This window comes from Trichoplax adhaerens, genomic scaffold (assembly GCF_000150275.1).
Source record: "Trichoplax adhaerens TRIADscaffold_1 genomic scaffold, whole genome shotgun sequence".
Lineage (NCBI taxonomy): Eukaryota > Metazoa > Placozoa > Uniplacotomia > Trichoplacea > Trichoplacidae > Trichoplax > Trichoplax adhaerens.
The window spans coordinates 8,801,193-8,826,506 of NW_002060943.1; the positions used below are offsets into that span (position 1 = coordinate 8,801,193).

At 33.1% G+C, this 25,314-nt stretch overlaps 4 protein-coding genes across 4 annotated transcripts; 1 reads left to right on the forward strand and 3 right to left on the reverse strand.

Annotated features, from left to right (window-relative positions):
- Window positions 1-4,282: 4,282 nt before the first annotated feature.
- On the reverse strand, window positions 4,283-8,426 carry TRIADDRAFT_19817 (uncharacterized protein; the record flags this gene model as incomplete). The annotated part of the gene is made up of 11 exons (XM_002108829.1): window positions 4,283-4,442; window positions 4,614-4,825; window positions 5,289-5,410; window positions 5,488-5,566; window positions 5,658-5,839; window positions 6,018-6,200; window positions 6,300-6,420; window positions 6,602-6,716; window positions 7,038-7,056; window positions 7,814-7,865; window positions 8,253-8,426. 11 exons carry the CDS (start codon window positions 8,424-8,426, stop codon window positions 4,283-4,285), a joined length of 1,419 nt encoding a protein of 472 aa, XP_002108865.1.
- Window positions 8,427-13,869: 5,443 nt separating this feature from the next.
- On the reverse strand, window positions 13,870-15,252 carry TRIADDRAFT_18676 (uncharacterized protein; the record flags this gene model as incomplete). Its single annotated transcript, XM_002108830.1, has 6 exons — window positions 13,870-13,965; window positions 14,065-14,207; window positions 14,442-14,489; window positions 14,640-14,706; window positions 14,844-14,953; window positions 15,186-15,252. Coding segments are annotated over 6 exons (531 nt in total), but the record flags the coding sequence as incomplete, so codon positions are not given.
- Window positions 15,253-18,197: 2,945 nt separating this feature from the next.
- On the forward strand, window positions 18,198-21,636 carry TRIADDRAFT_52298 (uncharacterized protein; the record flags this gene model as incomplete). The annotated part of the gene is made up of 10 exons (XM_002108098.1): window positions 18,198-18,232; window positions 18,442-18,563; window positions 18,890-19,055; window positions 19,155-19,407; window positions 19,509-19,659; window positions 19,822-20,072; window positions 20,305-20,479; window positions 20,624-20,765; window positions 20,846-21,035; window positions 21,145-21,636. 10 exons carry the CDS (start codon window positions 18,198-18,200, stop codon window positions 21,634-21,636), a joined length of 1,977 nt encoding a protein of 658 aa, XP_002108134.1.
- An 852-nt stretch (window positions 21,637-22,488) lies between these two features.
- Window positions 22,489-23,763, reverse strand: TRIADDRAFT_18407 (uncharacterized protein; the record flags this gene model as incomplete). The annotated part of the gene is made up of 5 exons (XM_002108831.1): window positions 22,489-22,579; window positions 22,777-22,867; window positions 23,230-23,318; window positions 23,530-23,588; window positions 23,662-23,763. 5 exons carry the CDS (start codon window positions 23,761-23,763, stop codon window positions 22,489-22,491), a joined length of 432 nt encoding a protein of 143 aa, XP_002108867.1.
- Between the last annotated feature and the right edge of the window lie 1,551 nt (window positions 23,764-25,314).

The window sequence follows — 25,314 nt, forward strand, 5'->3', positions numbered from 1 at the left end:
TATATTTTTAATCATGGCATAAGCTCTGTTTTTCGGAAAAGTTATCATACATACAATTAGATAGTGCATACAATCACTATAGTTCTTAGATTATCAATGTCAGTTAATTAAGACTACAGCTCTACAAATAAATATATTCAGTACTGTCTTACGTTAAAGATGATGGTGAGTCACCATAACTGATGCTATGATTGTAAATACCAAGTTAAAAAAAAATCTATGCTAAATTTAACGAATAGCTTATCATTTGCTTTTTTAAAGTATAGTCTGTGATAAAATTTGGCAATTTCAATGATTTGGCAGCATAATTGTTAAAAACTAGCGTAAATTGCCTTAAGAAAAAAATCTGTCGCATTTGTTTGTCAAGACAACAGTAAGCTTTCTTAGTTTATTACAGAATATTTGATAGCGTTATCATACGAAAATAGTGTATTAGCTTGCACGATATTATCAGATGACAGTAAAGACACTAGAATAATAGTACTCAAAATATTAAATTTATTTAGACATCAAGTACAATAGTAACAAGGTTTTTTCCCCTTATACCATACAACGCGAATGGTATTTACATATAGTAAGTCATCATTAATGAAAAAATATACAATTAGTCACGATATTGGTAAAAGTAATTAAGATACAATGTATTACTATAGAATAACATGTTGAGATACTAGATTGCCCTAAGGCATAGTACAGACCTTTTATATATATCACTATACATTGATGAAAGTCATTATATTATTCATACCTATATCAATGTAACACGTCATCAGTTTACGGGAATATGCGATTCAAACCGATAAATTGAAGCAATATTGTTACAATCAACTATATATTAATAAGCAAGCTAACTGTATTGTATGGTGTTTCACGTTGTACATTATCAATATTGTATGATTAAACTGAAATTGTTTATCTCTTTTTATGCTAATCATTAACTTAGATTAAGCTATGACAAAAATAAAGAAAGTATACCACCATTGTCACTGGTTTGATTCCGCTTTTATCAGCATAATAATGACAGAGACCCGCTCATACTACGTGACTGCCGATTTATTTCTATAGGAAATAAGGACTATGTTCTGGAGACTAATTATATTATTTTTTAAAATTAAATATGCTACCTAAATTACTATCATTCATTTCTGTACCGTGTAATAGCATTTCAGAGCAACAGAACATATAAACTGTGGCCGGTCCTGATAGTTATTATGGAGCTCGATCCATGTTTTGTGGTAATTTAAAATAATATTGACGTCTGACGAATTCAGCTAAATTATTAATTTATTTATGTTTAGCCTAAATCGCAAAGCCTTAATTGCTATATTGATAGTTAGAGGAAGTATAGTAAATATCGATATGGTGGATGCCAAATATTTGCCGGTGCTGTCTTCGAGAAGTGTTAAGTAACTGATTTGATAATTAATATTAATTAATAAATTTTAACAGTGCTTAATAGCACCTATTTATGCTATAAATATTAATATTGATAAAGGTTATAAAATTTATTAGCTCATAGTAAACTGTATTATCTCGAGAAAAATAAGCTCCAGCGCCTGTGTGTACTGTGCAATAATGTACATAGTCATAAAAATTATATTAAGAGCTGGGATATCGCTTTTTTAGATAGAGTTTCAATTATGTTGTAGTAGAGTACACTATAATAATTCGTAATCTGATTCAATAAAGACCTTAACCGTAAACGCTATCATTTATCTCTTACGAACAGTAAACACTTGAATAAATTTGTTTCCGTCACTGCAGGTCTCTTCTACTTAAACGGAGATCAACTAAGAGTAGGTAGTAAAGTTTTGCTACGATCAAGCAGACTGCTTCGCGGCAATAGTTAAAGTAGTAATTTAAATTATAGATTTAAATGTAAACATACGAAAGTAACGGTATACCGGTGCCTTCATGCCTGAATTAAAATATTTAGCACTGTGGTAAAAAACAGTCTCAACTCCAGTTATCCTTTTAAATTACTGTACTTACTATCGTTTAAAGCTGGAAGCTTTTAGTATCTGGGCTAATACGTATAGTTTGCACATAATGAAGGGCTAACAAAATCGGATAGGATAATACCTTTTGTGATAAGTAGCGTAATTAAATCGATATATGAGTCGAAGATCTCAAATGCATATACTGAACTTTATTTATTTTGGCAAGTAGTACTTAATTATATTACCATGAAACTCAGTAGACTTTAGGTTACGTTTACCCTTCCGCAAACAATATATACGTACAATTGCACTCGAAATGGTATTGCTGATTACATGCATTTGGAGATATCTTGATTTTTGAGATTAATATTTTAATTTAATTAACTGAATGAAATAACTTCGCCATATTGATAACGCTACACTATTTATGGTAATTAAATTAAAGTTAATTTATTCTAATACTTAACATTTAGAGTACGGGTGTAAAATGAAATAAGACCAGCTATGGAATTGTATTTTTAATCAAAATGGTAGACTTTATTTTGTATAAAAATGATTTTACCATAGAAATTTAGTAAGAATAGTAAGTAAAACATCATGCTACCTGTATCATTTTTGTCTATGCTTGCATAAAACATGGGCACCTCTGTTACTGATTTTAACACTAAAACATCCTTATACTGTACTATGTGCTTTTGCAGCTTACTCTTTTACAGTATAAGTACGGTAGCAATATCATCATACCTACGTGAAGCGACCTAGTCAAACCCTAATGTAATTATGTTACACTGCCAATTATTCAATATCACTCATTGCGCACGTAGCTATTATAGGTTGCAAGTTTTCTTCAAATATGTACTCCGCCACTGCTATATCTGCAACGATGGAAATGCGATTTATTAATAAAAGCTCAGTGATAAGGCGTTTTCAAACTCTTTAAATGACGCTTATTATTTTTGTTAATACTTCACTTCATTAATTAGACTTTGTTTCGTCTAGCTATACTTATCTACCTTTTATTATCTATTTAAGACTTATTAATAACTAGCCGAAAAGACAAGCTCAGCTGTGTAAGTAATATAATTTATGCCTGATATATATAACTTTTATCCCTTACGTTATTTTAGTAATGCCATCGTATATACAATCATATTTTGCTGATTAAGTTGCACGGTCTAGCCAAATCTACTACCGTACGATCTATTTCTAACCAATGCTAACAATTAAAGTTTTACAGGAAATTCTTCACAATGTCAAATTACTAGATTTAGCCCACCGTATTAATATCTAAAAAGTCGTCGTAAATCGGTCACAAAAGGGTTACACCACGTACTATCAGTATTATCTCAGAATAGATACTAGCACAATCTTACAATCAACTCGCAACCTGAACTATTTTCCTAAAATGTTTAATTCTATCTTAAGCTAATTTGGGGAGCACACTATTGACCCATTTATAAACGAGTCTACAAGTATACAGAACGTATTTACCATTAATGGGGTTAGAGTTATAGCGATAAGGATAGGACTTCGTTTTAAACCAATATTGTTACTTTTCTTCGACAAATAATTTGCAAGATTCGATACAAGCGTGGTATATTAGCAGATAATTCCTAGCGTCTGAATTTTTACTTTTAACTCAGCAAATCTACTACTTTGGATAATAAGGATTGGAATTATCCTTCTTATGCTACCTTCCATGCTGATATTATGACACTTTTGCGCCTTTTTATCTTTTGCAGGTAAACTTTTAATCAAGGTTGATAAGTTAACTTCAGCTAATTACTAAAGCTATAGTTATAACTACCGCTATTTCCCATTTAAAATATTTTTAACCTTGGTGTGCGTAAAATGAACGTATATTCACGCTTACAATATGTAGTAAACACGGCTAAATTTCGGCGTTACCAGTAAATTGATCACAGTAATGATTATAAACTTTCACGAATATAAAGCACTTGAATGCCAGCCTTCTTTAATAATTACAAAAATAACTGTACATTTCAGTGTTAAAGACAAGAAATAATATGAAAGTTATGATTTAAGGATTTGCGTATAGGATACAGTTGAATAAGGTAAGCAAGGCAATAATATAAGACAAATAGTGATTAATTTAGTATAATAGCATGCGAAGTAGTAAATTGTAAGAAACTGGCAATGCCTCTACATTACAGTACTTTACTTCTATGTAACCAGTTACGTTTATATTCACAGAACTCTGTCCTATAGTATACTAAAGTTACAATTTATTCCGATATGTCTATAGCGTAGTTGCCGTAGTAAAGCAGTATCGCGGAGTCCAAAGGTTTTATTTAAGGTCTCTTGAAGTATCAGTACAGTCTTTAAATCCATATATCCGACGTACAATCTCCGCCTGGATATCGAACCTCATGAGCTAGCGCAGGACCATCTGGCTCTTTACCAAAATCCACACAAAGGTTCGAAAGTGTTAATCCACCTTTTTCAGTATTAACGTCGATTTGTAGCAAAACCGATCCAGTTCTAGAAAATGAGGTTATAGAAAATTTAAGATTGTACATATTCCAATATGATTTAATAGATACGCTACATTAGTATCTAGCTATAAACTTATGAAATAACACTATTGTGTCGGATAACACGAGTAGATTTGTGACCTTCACAAAGGGGAATATTTCGGTACTTAGTACATACTTTAATAAATTTGGATAAAACTGTTTATCCCAAGGACTAAATAGTGATGTGGTAACGAACAGACGTTTGCCATCTAAACTTAGTTGTAACATTTGAGGGGCTCCATCAATGTTTCGGTTATTAAGGATAAGTGGATCAGGTTGCTCTTCAAGCTCGGAGTCTTGGATTACCTTGACCGGCCCTGTCTTTACAATACTTCCACCAAGGAAGATCTTTAAGATAGTAAAATGAAAAAATTAGTTTCAAATTTATAAAAGAGAAGCTAGCACAAGTTAGATGAAACATGAAGTTATACGAGCGCATTTCGTCATCTTTGTTTTACTAAAAGTAAATGGTTTTGCTGTGATTCGAATAACTTGGGTAAAAGTATTAAATATAATGGATCACGTTATTGCTAGAGCTGGTGTATACTATACCAGCATTTTATATTCTGCCTTCGCTATCTTCGAAGATATTTATTTTTATGCTGTATACTAATCTAATAATGCTAGTATTTAAAAAGAATTTGAGATTAAATCTAATTTATTTGTCACTGCCTTTCACGAAGACATATAGTTACTTCGTTTAGTGGTATTGAACTGCGTTTTGCGCTAAACGATCAACTAGAAACTGGCATTATATACGAATTATGTCATACGAGTACGTGTATATGTGTTGGTAATCGTCCTGTCATACCTGTCCGACGAGTCTTGGGTTAGCCCTATCAGTTATGTCGTACTGTCTTATATCACCATGTAACCAGTTCGAAAAATACAAATATCGATCGTCCAAAGACAGAATAATATCGGTTATAAGACCTAATATGATTTTATAGGATAAGATTCAAATTTTAAGAATAAAGTAATTATCAAATAATGATAGCGTAACATCGTACCTGGCATTTCGGGTAGGACCCATCCTTCTACTTTTTTTGGAAGTACCTGAATTGCTTTATGAGCGGCCCAATCTCCTTTCTATAGATTTACATTTTATAGTAATTGTTTAAATTTTCAAAACGAAGTTTGGAGCAGAAACAAATATTAAATACATGACCTAGAAGTTTACCTCCGTTTTATAAAATCTAAATATAGCGCTACTCAGAGCACATCCCACGTATCCTTGAGTTTCATTGGGATCATGTAAGAAACGAATTTCTAGTGGTGTTATTCCTTCGTTCCCAAGGCGGATTACCTGCTGTAGGGTATGATCTTCCCAATTGTAAACGTTGAGACTGCTACCATATTTACCTTAAAAATAATTATTCAGTTTTCATATCACTAGTGTATCTGATGCAATAATTAATATTTAATATACTGTGATAGAACTCTTATAGAATGCCGGAATACATTCATCAGTAGCCTACAAATGGCTAATTATTTGTGGTTATTATATATTTTATGAGTTGAATTTTCAACACTAGCTTACCATTCTGTACATCTTCCATACTAAATCCAGCACTTAGTGCATTTGGTTCTCCCCATTCAGTGCTTATCATGACGTTATGGCGAGGTTGATACCAATAATCATATCCAAATTCGGCATTATTGCCTTCCTTTTCCCAATTGCCTGTAACCTCAAATGTCTTGCCATTTATGAGTACAAATCCGCCTGTGCTCAGTAAAGGATAACTAGTATTAAGATAAGTATCATGGTATAAACATGAACGTGACAATATAGGGTTAAAATCGATAATAAATAACTATTCACCCTTTTTTTCCCCATTTGAGTCTCCTAAGCAGCTAATCATTATATTTCCATCGGCTAGGCAATGGCTGGTATGAGGAAAGCTTAGATCAGTCTTTGAGGAAATTTCTTCCGGCTCAACCACCTAGTAAAACAATAGCAAATGCATAATTACTTTATTGTTTTATCTACCTACGCCAATAAATCAAATTATGCAGTAGTTGTTCAATACTATATATTAATGTAAGTATAAGAAAGCAATACGTGAGTGAATAGACCGATTCCAACTGTATTTTAATAAAGCGAATTAATTAAATAATATTTACTTTGAAGATTCTTGGAGCTTTAGGGTCTGTTTTAACATCAATAACATATACTCTACTGGATTTCAGACTGGGTAATATCAGTTTATTACGTTCTTTAGTCGAATCTCCAAAGCAGCTACATAATGAAAAATATTAAGTGTTGTTAAATCAAATAGCCAACTGCAATTAAAGAATCTTAAAAATTATTAAATCAATTTGCAAAAACGAAACAATTATAGCATCCTATTACAACACCGATCCATTTCATAATATATATTAATTACACTATTAATTTAGAAAATTTAAATGTCTTATGCAGATCATGATATATTCTGGCTAATTATTCTGATCAGTATAAGGCAAGAGACTATGATAGCTGAGAAACTATTAGGATTATTGTTTAGTTTGTATATCACGCGCTGTTTTGTTCGTTATAAAGCTTATAATTAATAAGCACCTGCTACAAGTATTCCAGCCTAAAGAAATAATTATAGTTAAGGAACTAATTAGCAAACCAAGAGCATATCAACATTTTAAAGTAGACAATACATTTAGAAGACCATAGAGCTAGAATCTAACACTTACAATAACTTATTTTAAGCATGCTACAAAAAACAGTACCAGATTATAGTTACGTAAAATAGAGTAATGTAGATACCTCCTGCTCACGATTTAGATTTTGCTTTAAAGTTAAACTTCAATCGGTGTTATTATTATCGAATTTACAGAAGATATTATGTTCTAACGGTAATTTTGCTTTCGTTTAAATTAAAAATATGTATGTGAAAAAGTATACGACTAGTAAGCTTTTTCCAGTCAACTGTCTACAACTATTGACATTTTTATTATTTTAACATACTATGGTCTACGTTGCTACGTATCTCACTCAATTTCTACTTGGAAGTTATCATACTGCAGTGATACCTATCTTTTTGTGTATGCATTAAAAATGATATGGTTATTCACTATATCTAAGAGTATATTTAAAAAAATACGCCGATATAGTAAAACTGACCATATTGTACTTAGGACTAAACTACTTTTAATTTATAGAAAATCTTTTTAGTAAATTCAAGACTATTTAGTCATTATACTGTAAGTATAATATTTAATTGATCATAGTATATCGAATAGTATTGATTGATGTTCTTTAATAATGATTAATTATTATTTGGAGAACTACACGCAATTCATTTAGTTACTTAGCATAGGTAGTAAAGAATACAAATTTACCTGAATGATGGATTTCGTCTCCAATGTGAAGCATAGGCAACCGGTGAATGACCTAAAACATTCATTAACAGTAAATTAAAATAGTTGAAAAACTTGTTTTAAAATGCAGGATTAGTTACTTACGCATTTAATATTTTTACGATACGATTTAAAGATTAATTACTATTTGTTCCTCATATCACTACTTTGATATACATTATTTATCAAATAAAATATGACAGTCGTATATAATAATATGCTTGATTCTGGGTAATTTGGCCTGGTGGTGTACTGTATAACGGTAACGTATATCGAATAATATTAGTTTACAGTCCTTAATCTAGAATATAACTTTTAAGCTTTGGAAGAATTGATAAAAATCGATTGCAAAGTATGAACCATATAATGCAGTATTTGTCAGTTTGTAGTAGTGGAAACGTGTCTTATTGATGGAACATACTTGACCATAGGTCTCTGATTCCAAGTCAACGTCAACAGTTGCTAGATAATCTGGCTTCTTAACATCAGTATTATTATAAATGCAAGGTATATATAGTAATTTCTCTTTAGGACCTTTCATAGCATCGATTGGTGTTAAGTATCCCGGACCGCAGCTAGAGCAAGCTATAGGCATATTTAAATGGATTAATGATAGTTAGATCATACCATGAGAACAAATTTAATATTATAGTAATGATCAATCTCTGCGTATAACAGATTAAAAATTTAATATCTCATCAATAGATTTCCTTCTTATGTACACTTCTCAATTACTTAAGTCAGCTGTTGAAGTCTAGTAAAATCTTTATTATATTCTTATAATGAGTAAAACTAAGAATGGATCGAAATTGGATCAACGACAGATAATTTTAGCAATTTACTTTGACATTTAAAGCATCCAAGTAAATTTATAATTATACATGCGCATATAAAAAATGAAGAATGCCAGCTGTAGGTTAACCTACTTTATGATACATTCATCTATTTCTTCTTGCTATATATCAGTTCATAGCCTTTACTTGAATCGATATAAAAGTAGATACGCGTGCTAATACTTACGATTTATCAGTGACATTCTATATCATAAATCACAAGCTTTGTGTAAAATTGATGAATGCTAAAATATGGACTACTGAAATATAACTGAAGTTTTTCATAGTCCGTAGCTTACGATCATTGCTTATGAATAATTATATTGAATCTTAAACACCATCTTATTTTAATAGTATTTGTCAGATTATATAAATATAAAATACGAGAATACTTTGAAACCTTACCCATTTGTAGATTGAGAGCTAAGATCAATTGATAATGATTCTTCTAGTAAAAATTGATAAATTAGATCCTGTTTGAATAAAGAAAGTTATTTCATTAAAGCTTATATATTGTTGTTAAATATCTATATATTATAACGACTTAATTTCAACTTGTTAATTCTAGGTTATATTTAAAGCGAAATAGATTGTATCTATTGATTTATTTAAATTTTTGATCACTCAACAACTTCTTATATGTTTAAAATGATATTTCTATAGGCGGAAATTTATTAAAAGTTTGCTTCTGAGACCCCATGATGGTGCCATGAGGGCGGAAACTTATATCTACTGCCCAAACATTCTACAATCTGTTCATGACATGATTAGATGTAAATTTTTTTGAGAAAAGGTCTAAGAATAGCTAGTTAACACACATACGTGGTTTATTTCTTCAACGAGGACTCGAAAAGCGTGTGAAAATTCAATCGTGAAACGTACTAAAATCTAGGGTGATAAACGGATGGATAGCTTAAAGTGAGGAATGAAGAATAGGAAACTGTTGCCCAATTTAATGAATGATTTAAATTAGCTGCTTTTATTTGATAGCAACCAATTTGCAATATGCTTTAATTGATAAAAGTATCATGAATTTATAATAATCATCATTCCATTTCATTGTTACGACGACTATTACAATCATGGGCTAGATTGTATTTCGCTTATACTTATAATTAATTAAACAACGTCGGCTAACCAGCTAGGGGTAAAATACAGTAAATCAAAAATTAGTCAAGATCAACAGAGCATATAAAGAACTATTAAAGTATAGAGTAAGGACACCTAATAGAGCATTGTACTATCTGCATATTTGTGATCTGATGCAACGGTGCTTTTGTCTCTTTCAATTTTTGAACGTGTAGCAGCATGGAGGAGCATTGTCTGTCAATCTCCACCCCCTTCCTAATAAATATCTGAAGAGCGGCATGCAGAGTGAAGGAGAATTATCGCAGCCTTAAAGATAAATTAATAGTCCAATACTAGCAGATTTTCATTCATGGCCACTATCAAGTATTTGATAGTCGTGCCAAAAGTAGTTAAACTAAAGGCGTACAAGTATCCAAATTACGCTACCGATATATTGCATAGAAGATTAACAGTGTTGCATTTATATCAAATGTATACCTATAAACTGGGCGAAAGACACTTTTACCATATGCTACTATAAAAGCACAATTGATACAGGAATCATAGAACTGTACAAATATGAAGTAGAAACGTGTAATTGATTAATTTCAAAGTTCCTTTCATTATTAATGAATTATGTAAGATGCTCGAGGTCTAAATTTGATTACTATCAGAACTACATTACAGCTTGATGACTTGTATGTTGCAAAGTAGCCTGTCTACTTTGCCCGTAGTAGAAATGTTACGGCAGTTTCCAGAATTAAAAAGTAATTCTAGGTATAATCTTGACTATGAACTGCAACTATAAATTGAATCTAAAATCATTTTAGGTTAAACCGGTATCTAATTATCTAAATTCAAAGTTATAATAATTATATATAAATTATTATTTTATTCTATATTGAGTTCTGTCTCTGTACATGCATGTGAGTTAATTGCTACGTCCAACTTACCTTACGCGTACGCCAGGCGAAAATGTTGCTCTACTTTCAAAACCCTGTGCTATTATACCTTAAGATAGTAATTGGGTATGGCTTCAAATCTTGGAATGATCACTTTAAATCGCGATGATGCATTATATGTGCAGTTTACTATGACCGGCATGTGCTAACATGTGATTAGCATAGTAAAATATGATGATGTTGTAAAGACTAAGCAAATTTATGAAGTTCCTATATGATATTATCATCTTTAACTGCCCATGACAATGCAAAATTTAAAATTTGCATCTCATTATAAATGCTATTCTTTGTCAAACAATGCTCGTAGTACATGCCATTAGTGCCTTCTTTTTATTGATGAGGGTTATTGGAGCTTTCCTCCTAGAACTCTGTTCAGGTGATCATAATTCTGTGTCTAACAGAGATTCTACCGATAAAACGTGACAAACTCGACTTTGCTAACTATGAATCACCATATTAATTCTTGTTATTGATTCCTATAAAACTCCTCACTTTTCTGTGTTAATATTTGCACGGAAGTTGTTATATATTTGAGAGAAATGCAGCAACGAGTAGGCAATGCCTTCGCACAATAAGAGCATATCAAAAAAATATAATATCAACTACAATACGCTATAGACGTAACCAGATAGATTTTATGCATGCAAAACATCTCAACTTTCGATCGAGAATGCCAACTAATGACAGTATGGTGTTGATTTTATTTCCCGTTCCGTCATATATAGTATGCCCTCTGACCACTAGCAACAACAGTACATTCTTAAGGGATGAGATGACTGGAAAATCATGAAGAAAAAGTAATCCTTCACTTGCAATACAATTTCCACTAATTTTGCATTATCATGTTCTCATATGCCATCTATTACAGTCATTAATATTAAACAGAACAAGATTTACTAAAGCCAGTTTTATTGAATTCTGTATTGATACAATAGCTTGTCTTAAGTCCAACAACGACCCAATTTATTTATTTAATCTAGACAAATTTAGTAAATAAGTTGATACGCAATCAAAATTTTATTTACAGTACAGTTAGTAAAATGAATAAATAAGGTTGAAGAATCCAGTATGATACCGGAATTTAATCTTACAAACCCGTAACTTTGTCTTCATACCGACTAAACTATAGTCATCGAAATAGAATTGCAATGGCTAATGCAAGTGTTTACTTATTTAGGCCATCAACTACCTTGGAATCCTTTCTGACTTTAGGTTGGGATCTACAGTATTAAATAGACTAAGTATATATATGACATATACATTTCAAAAAGGGGTCCTGACAACTAAAAAGCTGGAAGCTACTGTGCTATATTATACATTTAGATTGAGGATCATTTTATTATTGCCATTCATCATTTGACCTTTGGACGAGTAGTAGTAATATAAAAGATAAGATATTGCATGTGCAACAGTTCACAATAGCCTTGAGGCCTTAACTTAACAATTATGGCACCATTTACAACATCGTCAGTCTTAATTTACCCTTTTAGATTCTACAGTAAAAATATCGTTATACAATAAAATTGATAATTTTTAAGGGATACTAACTAATTTTCGTTGAAAAGACTTGAAAATTTATTTGTTAACCTAAGCATAGCTTCTATTTGATACTACAGTGATAGATGGCAATATTTTATTCATGCATACGTAACATGTACATTTTTATGTACTATAGAAGGTCTATCATTATAATCTATTGCTTACCAGTCATAGAAGTTTTAATATTGTAGCAACTATATGTATATCTTAAGGTTTACAAAGATTAAAGCATTTACTACTTTTGTGCAGTATCTTCATTTCCAGTACCGGTACTTCTTGCAAATCACAATTTACAAGGGCAATTTGACACTACCGATAATTAGCTATTACTTATTTAAAAATTAAGAGCAATGCGATTACTGTCTGACGGATTCTTTACTTAAACGTAATCCTTTGATTCAATGCATGCAAGCCATGTTTTTATTAATTACCACAGTTACCGCACCCTATCGTTTCTATTGACATAAACGTTTAGTAATGCTGTAGAATCCATAAGTACAATATACAATATTCATGACAATAAGTTAACAGGTTGCAAGATTAAGGCGATATCCCTGTAGAGTAGAGTGCAACAGTTCCATTTTGTACTCAGTTGTTTCGCTTTATATGGTTCCTTTACTACAGCGTATTATTCATTATTGTTGTTTGAAAAGACTTACTGGTAGAATTTCAAGAAATAATTAATTTTTGATATATTCTAACGGCGAAAAGTTATTATTCGGTAAATCGTTACTCTCAGTGAGTAAATGCAGTTTCAAAAGTTTTGTTGACTTTGACGAAACACTGTACTTTATCTAGTTAACTGTCACCAGTATATTTACATAACAGTGTGGATATCAGTTATGTAGTTGTCTATGTAGTATAGATACGCTGTGTATCATACTTATATGCCTATATTTCATTTGCTAGGATTATTATAGAATGTACTAAAGAGTGGGTATCAGATTGATCAATCGCAAAATAATCTATGGATAAAATTCTTGAAGACAAATTATTGTAATACATAAAACTACGATAATATCGGCTACTCTGGGCTGACAGCAATAAAGATTTCGAATACTTAAACTCTGTAAGAGTATTAAAGCTGCATTTAGTAAGAGTGTATAATAGCTAAATATTAAATTTATTTCATTCAGAATTTAAAGGAGTACAGTGAAACAGATCAAGCACATAGCAATATAATTTTTACATCCATTGAATTCGAAAAATTCTAGAAGCCTTGGCCACTTCTGCGCTATCAGCAAAGTCTGGCAAGATTTGATATTTAAAACCATCCAGTTTGTTTTTTCTAACATGAAACTTATATATTTACAGTCTAAACAATCAGTAAGCTATATATATAAGAAACATATAAAACTGCCTATAAGGATTCAAGATAGACAAGTTATACTACACCATTGAAGGAAGATAAATAGATCAATGCGATAAATGTACAGCATAGTATTTAAACAATTGACCAAATGCGGTCAAGTCGTTTGCGATTTCTACAGTATTAAGTAAAAAGCTGGGATTGAAATAAAGCATCTTTAATAATACTGCAAGAGGGATAATTTATGTTTAACATTTGATAATGTACTTCTGTATGAAAATCCCGACAAATAACGACTTACGGAAGAATTGATACAGGTGACATATACTATGAGTCTTTCGAACCTTTCTTTTTACTCGATTTTTTCAGATTATGATAATTTGGAAGAATTTTAATTAAAAACCCCAGCTGGTCATCTTGTTTCTAATGAGTTTGAGGTTATTATTATACGATCATTGATTGGGTAACACGTCTTATGGAATATGAAATCAGGTCTGATAACACAAAATAGTCGAAACTTACTGAAGGCGTCTCGTTATGTTGTTTTTGATGACATTCATCACCATATACTATCGTATTCTCAGGTATTGTTTCATTGGCACTTAGTTGACAGTGAGCTCCAATTATGCAGTTGTTTGTAATTTTCGTATCTCTACCAACGATAGCTATGATGATTATGCAAAGACGAAGTAGGAATACAATTATGAAAGAATATTGTCTGCCTTTTACATCATAACATTGACTATTGAACAGTTTAATATACAGATTGGTTGGCTAAATATTGGCAAAGAAAAATGTTAGTATTTATAAGCGGTAAGCTGTTTGATTATATGTAATCAAGGAATTGGTCCCACTTGGAATGAAATGCTAGTACTGAATATATATTTGTTGAGTTATACCTTTGGCTTCGAATGTGTTGCTATTACCAATCTGCTTAGATTCAATTCCTGTATAATAAAAGGGTGGTTAAGGGTATAAAAGTATCTAAATCACTGCCTTTAAATCGCCTATCACATCGCTTGATACCATTGACTAGCAATGAAGCAGTTTTACATACAGTACAGACTATAATCAATTACAGTATGTTCAAAGGATACGACATCCAACTTCGAAAACATTGTAGTCTCCGATATGCATGGGAACTGGTTCCGGTTTGTCTTTATCCTTCTTTTTTTTTTCATCTTCGGTTAAAAAACTGCAACATACGAGTACGTATAAGCACGAATTTCATAAACAACCCTACGATATATAGGAGTAGGAGTAGCTAATGTACAGTATTTCCTGCATAGTCTATCCAAAACTAACCTATTGTGAATATAAGCTTGCTCTTCAATAATATTGTTTTCTCCTATATGGATGGGTCCAGCTTTGGCCATAATAAAAGCTCTAGGGTGAACAACCGTGTTGGCACCTAATAAAAAAAAAGAAGCTAGTACACTTTACCGTTGACAACTTTGTTATTTCGAATATCGTATGATTGGAAAATTGGCTGCCATGATGGGCACTACCGTCTTGAAGTGTATATCCGAGGGACATACTAGTACGCTATGCTTGTATCAAGGTAAAGGATTATCTCATTTCTACATCATTCCGTAATAAGAGAAATTTCGATATCATTTTATGTCTATCATAGGATGGCTTACCGATATAGATCTCTCCTTTTAGTTCAGCTTGCTGGCAGACTATTGCACCAGGGGCAATTTTGATTCTTTCATTGACAAAATTATAATAATCAATAAGGATACAAGACGTTCGTTGTCTACCGATGTAATCCAAACGGCTAAAAGAAGCCGTAAAACTAGTTTTAAGGTATATGTGAGCTATACAGTGAAATTGAGTAGCTTGATATCATTGAACTATTGTCACCAACATCAATCCATGATCAAAAATACTCGTATGATGGCATTATCATGTCTGCTGCAGACAGTCAAGATTTGCCCTTTGCCATGCCATATATAGCTTAATGAAGAGGTACAGTAATTTGTGCGTGTAACATCGATCCTATTTATAAATTCAATAGCGAGGTAGAATCAAGTGCATAGGGAGATCATTTCGCCTTACTGTGATCTTGAAGACATCCTTGACTTTAAAGCATTAGCAGCCTGTTTGGTAGTGAAATGAAGTCTAGTCGTCCGGTGATGGATTAATGAATAATAATAAAGGAAAATTAACGCTATGCCACTCTAATAAATTCCCTAATTAATAATGATGTGGAAAAGCGTTATGGCTAAGCAATGCTGGTGTTGGAGGTCCGGTCTTGACTAGATACAGTACCGTACTGAGTCGACTCCACTGTTGTGTACAGTACTGTACTGTAGGGGCGGAATGCCATGTCCAAATCGACGTCTACTGTAGCAAACAGACAGACGGATGTACGTATTTTGTTGACATACCGGAAATGGTTAATACGGTCAATAGGGGCTTTTTCAACGCCAATGTTTTCTTCCATAATTTCTTGCCGCGCTTGGCTGTCTGTAGTACAAGGTCATAACAACATCCATTTCTTTTCTGCAAATTGACCGCAGTTACAAAGCAGCCATTGTCTTTTTCTGCGCCGTTTAGTCTCTCCTCTTTGATTCTCTACCGCCATAGTCGTGATTTTCTTCTACTCAAAACATAGTCAAAAGTCGTACTGTGCGTAGGTTTTCCAGTCGGCATGACTCATACAGTACTGTCTACTGTAAACAAGCGAGTACAGTACATTGTACTGTGGCTGAAGAGGTCCGAGATCGGTCCATACCGGACTTGACTGCGCTACAGTGTACAGTGTACAGTATGCTGTACTGTAAGTTGGATTGAGGGTGTTTACCAGTACTGTAGTTGAGCACGCTTGCCATTGCTTGTTAACTATAGATCATAAAGGTACTGAACCGAACCGGACCGGACTCAGGTCTAGTTGGAAGATTATCAATTGGGCTGGGCAGGGAGAAAGCAACAGCCCGCTGGCTTACTTTACCTACTTCTACTCGTATACGAAAAGCATTCTTGATTGGAAGGGTAGAATTCATTAAATTGGAAAAAATTATTCCTCCTTGTCATCTTCCTGTGCACATTGGTTGCCAATGATGGAGAGCAAGCCGATAATTTTCATTTTAGCTATCGTTTGTATTGGATTTTCCCAAGGTAATGTTCACTTGCACCATTTCATCTTGTCTGGTTGACGCTGGTATCAACGCTAATTAGAATTCTAATCGTTGAGGAACGAATCGAATGAATGTTGTTATTACACCATAATCAGCAATTGTCAATCGGGATGATAGCTATCACAGTAATAGTTATCCATGTACAGGCGAAACCAACATCAATTAGTCATGAGATATTTTCTTAACTGATCTGAATACCATGGTGACCAAAAGAATCGAAAGGGGCTAAATATGGGCCTTCTCCTTTGACAACCCCCCTCTTTCCACACGAATACGACGTGATATTGATCGTCCCGATTCATGAATTCAATATGAATACTTATCGTCTGCAAGAGTCGAAAATCCCCCTCGCTCATCGTACTTCTTCTGCTTGTTGACTGAGTAGAGAGTATTTCACAGTATTCGTACTTTTAGACGTATAATTTGGATAGGTTACTATGCGTACGTAAACGCTAATAGCGCATGGGCGTGCACTGCAATTACTTAGCAGATAGATCCATCTTTGTTGCAATATGAACTTCTATCCTATTGCTCTACCCTGAAAGGATGCTATCGATCTGTTAGAGTACAATCATTTTTCCCTTTGATTGAATTCGAACGTGATAGAAACCTCTCAATAATGCCATCATCATATCTTACCATTGCCTACCCTGAAAGGATGCTATCGATCTTTTAGTGTACAATCATTTTTTCCTACGATTGAATTCGAACGTGATATAAACCTCTCAATAATGCCATCATCATTTCTTACCATTGCCTACCCTGAAAGGATGCTATCGATCTTTTAGTGTACAATAATTCAAACGTGATATAAACCTCTCAATAATGTCATCATCATTTCTTACCATTGCCTTTGATTTTACGTACATTCATTCGCAATCGGAGGGTTAGTGGCATGATGACTTGCAGTGTTTGTTTATTCGTAACGCCTGATCCTAATTGCTTAACGAATTGATGCAGAAAGTAATGTTGTAAGACAAAGAAATAACTTGTGTAAAAAACCTGATCTAAATCATCGACTTCATGCTGTATATTGGGTGTCGCCGCGACCATCCATATCATTTTTACCCAGAAATTGTTGAGGCTTCAACTCCTATTTATACAGTATAGTATAAACTGTAGTGGTTCTATTTTTATTGGTAGCCGCTGAGGCTTGAACTGAACATAGGAATAGCAAGATTTCTCATACAGTAAATAATAAATAAATAATATCCTGAAGTGAAATGAATCAGTTTATATAAAAACCTCACGTCATCATCAGAAATTACCCAGGAGAGAAAGAAGTTACTGTATTGTTGGCTGCTTTAACCTAGAGTGATACATTAACAGATTGATATGTTGTAACTGGAATCATGTGTACTTGTAACATTGAATATACTACAGTAATAATTTTTTTTACATTTTGTAGGTTTCCAATCTTTGAGTAAACATATCGGCCGCTATGAAACGCTAGTTTATGACAACGAAGAAATTAATAGACGTCACCAAGAAGTAAAAAAACATAACGTTAAAATGGCGTTATCGCTAGCGTTCACCGCTTACAAACGGTAATTTAATAGCTAGTTGTTTAAAATTGATTCTGTTCTTAAGATTCAGCGATTGCACGTTAAATAGAGGTTTTATTTCATTAACTGAATCAGCTTTGTAGTTTAGATGGTCTGATCGTTGTTATTATCTACCGTATTTATTCTCTATATATCTGCTGCTCAGTACCGACTGAATTGATAACTTACTAAGCTATTTCTAACTGTGGCAGGCATTTCCATCTTCATCTTGTGAGGGATACAGAAACTTTCACGCCTGATTTCACTGCTGTTGATGAAACACATCAAAGAATTGATTATGACTTAGCCAAGGTATATCGAGGATACTTAAAGGGTAAGTTAAAATAAGCTTACGTATATTATTGGTTTCGCCGTTATTTGTTATGTTTGTTTGAAATCGCATTAATGATAATCCCAATTTTCACGGGGATGACTACTAGTTTTATTTTGTACTATAAAGACTATACTGTATGTATTACGTAGTCTGATCTAGAAGGGAATTAACTGCTCATGTACTGCATGTGCAAGCGGTAGCAATGGCTACTGCATTTCCTTAGAGTGTGTCATTTTTGTTATATTGGTATTTGGTATTACAGTATAAAACATCAGATAATAATGAATAAATCTCAGGGTATACATTGTAACATATTTTGTTCGTAGGTGAAAAGAATTCTGCTGTATACGGAGTTCTAAATAATGGCGTTTTTTATGGCAAAATCTACCACAATGACGAAGAATATTATCTTGATCCTGCTGAACATTACTTTAAGAAAGTGCCTTTCCATTCAGTTATATACAAGGGAAGCGACATACACTATAAGCATCAGTAAGTTTTTCATCGACGTTTTACAGTATAAAATATTCTTTTGAAGAATTACAGTTACTAACCATGTTTTTCATTTCGACTCGCCTAACAACTAAACAGAGGTGGAAATGCCACATGTGGGCATAATAATTGGCGCTTAGTTCATCCGGATTATCAATTATGGCATCATGGCATCATGTCTAAAAGTAGCAGAACTGAGTCCATTTCAGCATCATCCGCTAATAGGAAGAAACGAAATGTGCTCAATTCTAATGCAGATTCTTGTCAAATTCAAATGGATGCCGATCCTTACTTTACGCAACAATATGGAGGGAGAATACAAGCTGTTGATAGATTGGTACTGCATGCTCAGGTATTAAATAACCGTGAAATGAATTTCACATGTAAATATTTTGCGTCTGTGCAATTTATGACTGTTCTGCATAGGTAAATAAGACTTTTCACTTGCATTAGGCTGCAGATTTAATGTATAGAAGAACAGATCTTGACGGTGACGGGGTGACTGATAATGCAAGGATTAAAGTCAAGAAAATGCGAATATATACGACTGTCGATAAAAACAATGTCTTGCACAATAATAATCTTGGAGTCAATGCTTTGTTAAGTATGTATAAAGTTATTTTATTCAAGAGTAATTATAATTTATTTATGCTTACAGTTACGACCTAAAATTTGAAAAAGTTTCTTTCCTAATACAGTAGTCGCTATTATTATTGCGCACTTTACTATGCTGCTTGTTAAGCCAATTTTTTTTTTTGTATTTCAGAGCTCTACTCGCAAAATAATTACAATGAATTCTGTACCAGCTTTCTATTTACCTATCGCACTTTCCAAAATGGAGTACTAGGATTGGCCTATATTGGGTCAATTTGTAATATCTACGCTTTTACTGCCGCCAATACCCAACAAAGCACAAATTGTGGATTAGTAACAACACAAAATTCTGGTGAAGCAGTTCCACTTCGTGCTTCTGAAGTTACTTTCGCTCATGAATTGGGACATAATTTCGGTGCCCAGGTACGGAACTTGAAATGGAGAGATCCTACAAATTTTCTATTGATAGCAAGCTAGTAATTAGTTTGCTATCATGGTATAACACAGATCCAACTATAACTAGTACAACGACAACATAACGTTGTAATAAATGTTCGATTATACCCGTTTATTGCATTCCTAACTTCTACATTGTATTATTAACTACAGCTGCTTTTAGTGCTATAAAAATCTTATTGTGTGAATTTTTCTTTAGCATGATAACACCTATACAACCCAAAAATCATGCTATCCTGGTGGTCTGGATGGAAACTATATTATGTATGCATATGCTACTACTGGTAACTTAAAGAATAACAACTTTTTTTCCAGCTGTAGCAGAACTGCCATGACTAATGTTTTACGTGTAAAGGCTGCCTCATGTTTCAAGGGTTAGTATAATGGTTTTTTTGTACTTTATAATTTTAGTTTACATTGCACTTTAACGAAGCGATATAATCACACCGTATCAGTCAGACTCGTACAATTGTACGTGGATATTTGTATGTATTCCTAAAAATATTTTTACTATGCAGCTAGTACTGCGTCAATTTGCGGTAATGGCATTGTTGAAACTGGCGAAGATTGCGACTGTGGTGCTCACTGTGATATTGACAAATGCTGTAACCCGGCTGGTAGTACAAATCAATGCAAATACGCAACTAACGCTCAGTGCAGGTTAGTAAACCTATTTTGAATATTGACATTACTCTACTAAAGTTGTAATCTTTACGCTGACATGCTGTTAATTTTAATAGCATCTCCAACGGTCCGTGCTGTAACAATGCTACTTGTCAAATTAGACCTGCGTCTGACAGTTTCGTTTGCCGTACTGAAACAGACTGCGCTAGCATCTCTCGTTGCAGTGGATCTGTAAACTGTCCTGCTCCAACAAATAAACCAGATAGAACTAGATGTAACAAAAATCAAAAGCTCTGTTCCAATGGGGTAAGAAATTGTTTATGCATCCATGACAAATACCACTTTTTAGAATGGTATTTGTCGCGATTAAATAAATTGTAATTTATAATTGTTATTACTCCTCTTGTTATTGTAGGAGTGCACTTTATCTCTTTGTGAGTTGCAAAACATGGCAGAATGTAAATGCTCTAGTTCAAGTGAAGCGTGTCATCTCTGTTGTCAATCGAAATCTGGTGGAACTTGCATATCCACTTATACAATGACTACTCTTTTCAATAAAACTAATGTCCCGCCTGGTACCTCTTGTGCTAATATGACTGGATACTGTGACATCTTTAGCAATTGCCGGCAAGTCAACGAAGCTGGACCTCTATCTACGTTATTGAATATAACAACTCAACAAGTTTTGGATTGGGCTGCAAGGAATTGGTGGATTATATTATTAGTTTGCTGTTCGGTAGTGCTCGGTTTTGCGATATTTATTCGCTTTGTAGCACCATTGATACCATCTGATAACCCAGGACGCATAGAACCTATTGCATGCGGCTGCTGTGGCTGCAGTAATCAGAGAAAGAAAAAGAATCCAGTGGCAATAGCTGACGACAACATTAATGACCAAAGAGTATAAAGTTTCGTAATATATTTATAATGCTATATTTAGGTGCATGAAAGTTTCAGGGTTTACGATCATGCAGCAAATGCATTTGTTCGCTTATTTGGATAAGGTATACTATAATCATTTATAACTAAGTAATATTATTGATGTTTGTGCACTTCATAATGTGCACGCTATAGAACTCACGTGTACGTAAAACCTAATTTTATACAACTGTGAATATATATTATTAATCGCAGGTAAAGACTTGATTGAAATCATTTAAATAAGACGTAATTAGGTTTTTATATTAAATTTATGGTCGACTCTTTTGCCAACTCTGTAAAGCTGCATTTACATTATAGCGATATAGATTAATGCCAAGAATTTACTAGAATTGGTATAAATCTTGCATAATATTGGATCGCAACTGTTTTACACTGTGGACTTGAAGACTTTGGGCATTATATTTTAATGGAGTTAGCAAATGTTCCAGTTATATCTGTAGACATATTCTACGTGCACTTTCTCAAAGTTTCATTACTGCATGTTCTTCGTTGTATTTTCGTATGATATTTATATAGGCAAGCCCAAGTCAACGTATGCTAATACACATTTATACTATGCCATCACTCGTTATCCTTATTTTTGTCAATGTATTGTTAGTGTTTTTGTAACTAAATTTCGTAATTTTAATTAATTCATCATTGATGACATGCTTCAATAAATTGACTAAAAATTCATACGAACGTGGAAGGCCAAATATTTTGTTTATGCCGGGGCGAAAGACTTATAACATTTATTTAGATAAGATATTAGCCAGTGTGGTTATAATTATTTGTTGAATAGCTGTATACTTTAAATCAATTATTTATTAACTGTACACTAGTTTTTTTGAAGAGAGTCGAAATGTAATCGCATCATATATTCAAAATCCCTGTAACTGACTCTGCCATCTTCATCAAAATCGATATTCCTAGTTTCATAAGGGTCAAAGAATACATCAGTATTGTATAAGGATATTTATGATTATGACTAGTGAATACAGTGATATAATAATTATTGTTAACGACAGCAGATTTACTTGTAATTTTATTATTATTATTGGCTTCCAAGATATCTACATATATATGGGCCGATACTCAATTTATTATTTTACTACGTTCACTTCACCTAAAAATGGACGTTACGGTTGCCTTGGAAATCCTTGGAGCCACTTCATCGAAGACCGACATGAGATCGCTAAGTGTCAGAAACCCTCGACCTATGGTACAGAATAAATGTATATAAGTCATAAACTCTTGGCTTATCTTAACGTATATAGCTACGTCTGTTATTACTTCTAAATTAATTTACTTAATAAAAATTGTTATCCACAATAGACATATGAACATCCTTCACGGAGAAGTTTGCCTTCTCTATTCAATATTGATGTAGCAACATCATGCATCATATTGACGAACTGTAATTGTATATCTAGGGAAGTTCATAAATGTGAGTTGGCTCTTCAGTTTACATTCGATTAAGCTACGGTATCAATAAATTCTAGTTGAAAGCGGAACACTGTAAAATTTAATACTCGTATATATCCATGAGGCTAAAAACTAACTAACTATATGTACTTACAGTGGGCGTCAAATGACATAAAAATATCCTTAATTTTTTCGTTGATATCGTACTCTTGCAATTTTGTAATAAGTAAGTCTTCACAAGCACTGAGTGAAATTCCTGATTAAGAAAGTAGATAAATTTATTGGTACCCCGTCGTTGAAATGTTAATTTATTAAATTGATATCTACAAGGCGGGAAAGTTACCGTTAAAATTAAATTCGGGCGATAATAACTTTTCTAGTTCTCCCTAATATGGGTAAATTTGAGAAGAGATTACAATAGTAAATTGAACGACGGACTGTTTGCTGATGGAACTTGAGCAAACAAACCGTTATATTTATATTATTCAAGGCCACATTAAATCTTATTACAAGCTAAAGCTGATTACCATTTTAAATCGGAAAACGCATTTTGCGTATAAAAAGTCAGTTATATCATTTATCTTACTTTATTGGATTTATATCCCAAGATCGCAACCATAGCGACTTGAAGGTCATCGATGGAAAGGTAACCCTTTTTATCGGCATCGCATTGAGAAATAATCTGCATTAAAGATTCATTAATTCGTAAGGGTATGTCGTAGCGATAAGTCAACTGGTTACAAAATGAAGGAGTAATTTATAATTATGCACAGCACAGTAATAGTCTCGTCGATACGTAGTAGCAGACTAGAATCGATTAGATTGATGATGCAACTGGTGCACAGCACGTAAGATATGAGTAGACTTTCGGTACAATATGAAACTATAAAATTATACAGATTAACAAACCCTTATGATGAAGGCAAAATGCTAAGGTACAGGTCTGCCATTAAGATACGATGTACGCGTATGCGAGTATTTTATCCTTAGTGCTACTACTATACACTAGTGATTCAGGAAGTACATTCTGCCTAGTAAAGTACAGTGTAAATACTGGCTTAGTAGGTGATACGGCGAATATAATCTACCGTCATCGATTTGGCAACTAAGAAAATCAACTCACAATGTCTAACCTTGTTGTAGCAGTACAGCATCATTATTTAATGTAATCCTGCATAGAGTAACGCATAATATAATTCTGTACTTTATTGCACGTCGGCAGTGATGACTGAAAATAATCCCTAATGTAGGTGAGTTGTATTATTCAATCACAGTAATGATTCAATGATATGATATACATTTTATATTATACAGTTTGGTTTAAATTTCTCAATTTCATCAAAGATGCGTTCATCTTCCATCCTTAATTCATATAATACACTGATTACTAGTCCTTAACATCATCGAAGATATTGATGAGTTCATCTTACATCCTTAATTCTTCGCTTATCGCTATGCAGTTCGTTAAGTTGATCTTCTTGGTCAATTTCTCGGACAGCAGTCATACTGTAATTGCCAATCAATCTCACTGCAAATAATAATTTAATAACTACCGCATAATCTTAAACTTCAAATCCCATAATAAGATACAAAAAATACTGGTCGGTTCTAATCAGATTCTACTGCTTTTTATTGCACTTGATGATTCTCATTGACTTCAATGATTTGCCTCTGCAGTAATCTACAGTAAGTTGAAGAACCTCAGGCAGAAGATGTACTATGAATCTGTGATCACTATTTCAAATTTAAATTTAGTAAATGAACTTAAACTTAATATGTTCTCTCCCTGTTTACTGTTAATTTACTGCTCGTCGTCAGGTGAAAGAAGTACTGAAAGTTTACTCAGCGCTGATAGAAAATAATAATATGTACGGCAGCCGGATGACATTGGCTAGAGGCCACTGCAGCCAGACACTATGCTAAAGTATAGCACTGTGCATCGCATACTGTACCGTGGAGGGAGTGGTGTAAAGTACTGAGTCAACAGTACAGGTATAGTGTTTTAGTTATCTAGTAGTCCATATCGAAAGCTTTAGATCGTGCGAAACAGAGGTTATTATTATACTGTATATTTAAAATTTCTGGTTAAAAACTCGTTAACTCTATTTAGCTGTTGGATTAGTAGTGAAATAGAGCATACATATATATATATGTTACGGCCATTCCTAAGAGTGATTTTGTTCTTGAGATATATACTGTACTACATACACAATGTATATACGTACTATCGCGTTAATAT